At 44.1% G+C, this 2,114-nt stretch overlaps 1 protein-coding gene across 1 annotated transcript in view; it reads left to right on the top strand.

Annotated features, from left to right (window-relative positions):
- LOC101986459 (baculoviral IAP repeat-containing protein 1e-like) overlaps positions 1-1,287 on the top strand; it is a gene marked incomplete at its 5' end in the record, with an annotated part of 42,057 nt that extends 40,770 nt beyond the window's left edge. The window contains 2 exons of the mRNA XM_005372215.3: positions 2-1,217; positions 1,280-1,287. Of these exons, the coding sequence (XP_005372272.3) occupies positions 2-1,217; positions 1,280-1,287 (1,224 nt within the window). The remainder of the gene's footprint in view (position 1; positions 1,218-1,279) is intronic.
- Positions 1,288-2,114: the final 827 nt, after the last annotated feature.

Genomic DNA, 2,114 nt, shown 5'->3' with positions numbered 1-2,114 from the left:
CACTGTGTCCTCGTGTGGTCAGCTGGCCCTGCGAGGGCTTTTCTCATCTTGCTTTGAGTTCAGTAGTGAGGACCTCACAGAAGCAGGAGTCGATGAAGATGAAGATCTGACCACCTGCCTGATGAGTAAATTCACAGCCCAGAGACTGAGCCCAGTCTATCGGTTCCTAAGTCCATTGTTCCAAGAATTTCTTGCTGCCATGAGGCTGACTGAACTCCTGAGTTCAGAAAGAAAGGAAGACCAAGATCTGGGACTTGATTATTTGAGACAGATTAACTCACCCTTGAAGGCAATGAGTGTCTACAACAATTTTTTGAAGTATGTCTCCAGCCACCCTTCATCAAAGGCAGCGCCAATGGTCGTGTCTCACTTGCTTCAGTTGGTGGATGATAAAGAGTCGCTGGAGAACATGTCTGAAGATGAGGATTATGGGAAGCTCCATCAAAAAACTCCTCAGCTGATGAAGTTAATTAAAGAAATGTGGCAGGTATATCCTGAAGCTTTTTCCTCATTCATCTCAGAACATCTATTGAGCATTGCTCTGAACATCGCCTATGTAAGCAACACGGTCGCTGCATGTTCTCCAATTATTTCACAGTTCCTTCAAGGGAGAACACTGGCTTTGAATGTCCTGAATTTCCAGTACTTTGAGGACCACCCGGAGAGCCTGCTACTGTTGAGGAGTGTAAACGTCTCCATAAATGGACATAAAATGCCACCAAGAGTCTTTAGTTACTCAGTCATGGAAAAATGTTTTGAATCATTACAGCCACCAACAGTAGATGAGGACTACGCTCCTGCCTTTGAACATATGAAGGAATGGGAGAAAAATTTAGCTGAAAATGAAGATAATGTGAGGAATTTTATGAACAGCCAACCTCTGCATCCACCCAACATCAGTGCTGGCTATTGGAAACTGTCACCCAAGCACTACAAGATCCCTAGGCTGGAAGTTGCAGTGGCCAACATGGATCCTGCAGACCAAGCGCTGCTCCAGTTCCTAATGGAAGTCTTCTCAGCATCACAGAATATCGAACTCCTTTTGAACCACAGCAATAGCTTTCTTGAAAGCATCTGCCTTGCTCTGGAGCTTCATAAGTCCTCTGTCACCAAGTGCTCCATGTGTGGACTGGAGCTCAGCACAGCAGAACAGGAGCTGCTTCTTACCCTGCCTGCCCTGCAGTCTCTTGAGGTCTCAGGAACAAACCAGTTACCAGGTAACCCTGAGTGTCACATACCCATTCTGGCTGACACTGTGTTTTCTCGTTCTTGGTTTTAGATGAATGAAGCTTCTCAGGCACAAGGTCATAAACGTGTCTTGAGAGAAGAGATCTGATCACTTTCACTGTTCGGGGCAGTGTATAAATCAGTGAAAGGTCTTGAATCATAGGATGGGTTTGAAGTCACTCAGACAAAACTAGGAAAACATTACCAGCCCTCTCGTCCTCATTCCTCTCCCAAGGTTGTCAATAAGTTTGGAATGCTTGTTATCGGTAAATGATGGTCTGAGTGGAAGACGATGCTGGAGAATCGTCTGCACCCTGGCTTCCTGAAGGAGGAGGGGATTTAGCTCTGCAGAGGATTTTTTTATACAAGTAAATATTTATGTCTTCTTCTAAGATGGCAGCAGGGATAAACTGTGTGCCAGACGATTCCTCAGAGAAGTGGAATGACCCTTTCACAAGGATCGGTGGCCTAAGATCATCAGACATGTCAGATATTTGCATTACGGCCCATAACAGCAGCAAAATTACAGTTAGGAAGTAGCAATGAAAATAATTTTATTGTTGGAAGTCAGCACAACATGAGGAACTGAATTAAAGGGTTGCAGCATTAGGAAGGTCGAAAACCACTGCTCTAAGCAATGTTTGATTTTTTAATAGACTTTATAATGATTTTTTTATATTGATTTTATTTTATTATTATTTTTTTTTGTGTGTATGTGTTCATGTGCATGTATGTGGGTACCTCAGAGGCCAGAAGAGAATTGCAGATCCTTGGAGCTTTGGATACAGGCTGTTGTGTGCTGCCTAATGTGGGTGCTGGGAACCTCACTGGGGTCCTTTGCAAAACAAGAGCTCTTGATTGCTGAGCCGTCTTTTCAGCTCCTGGAT

The sequence above is a fragment of the Microtus ochrogaster genome, unplaced genomic scaffold (assembly GCF_000317375.1).
Source record: "Microtus ochrogaster isolate Prairie Vole_2 unplaced genomic scaffold, MicOch1.0 UNK322, whole genome shotgun sequence".
Taxonomy (NCBI): Eukaryota; Metazoa; Chordata; class Mammalia; order Rodentia; family Cricetidae; genus Microtus; species Microtus ochrogaster.
This window is presented reverse-complemented; position numbering and strand designations above follow the sequence as displayed.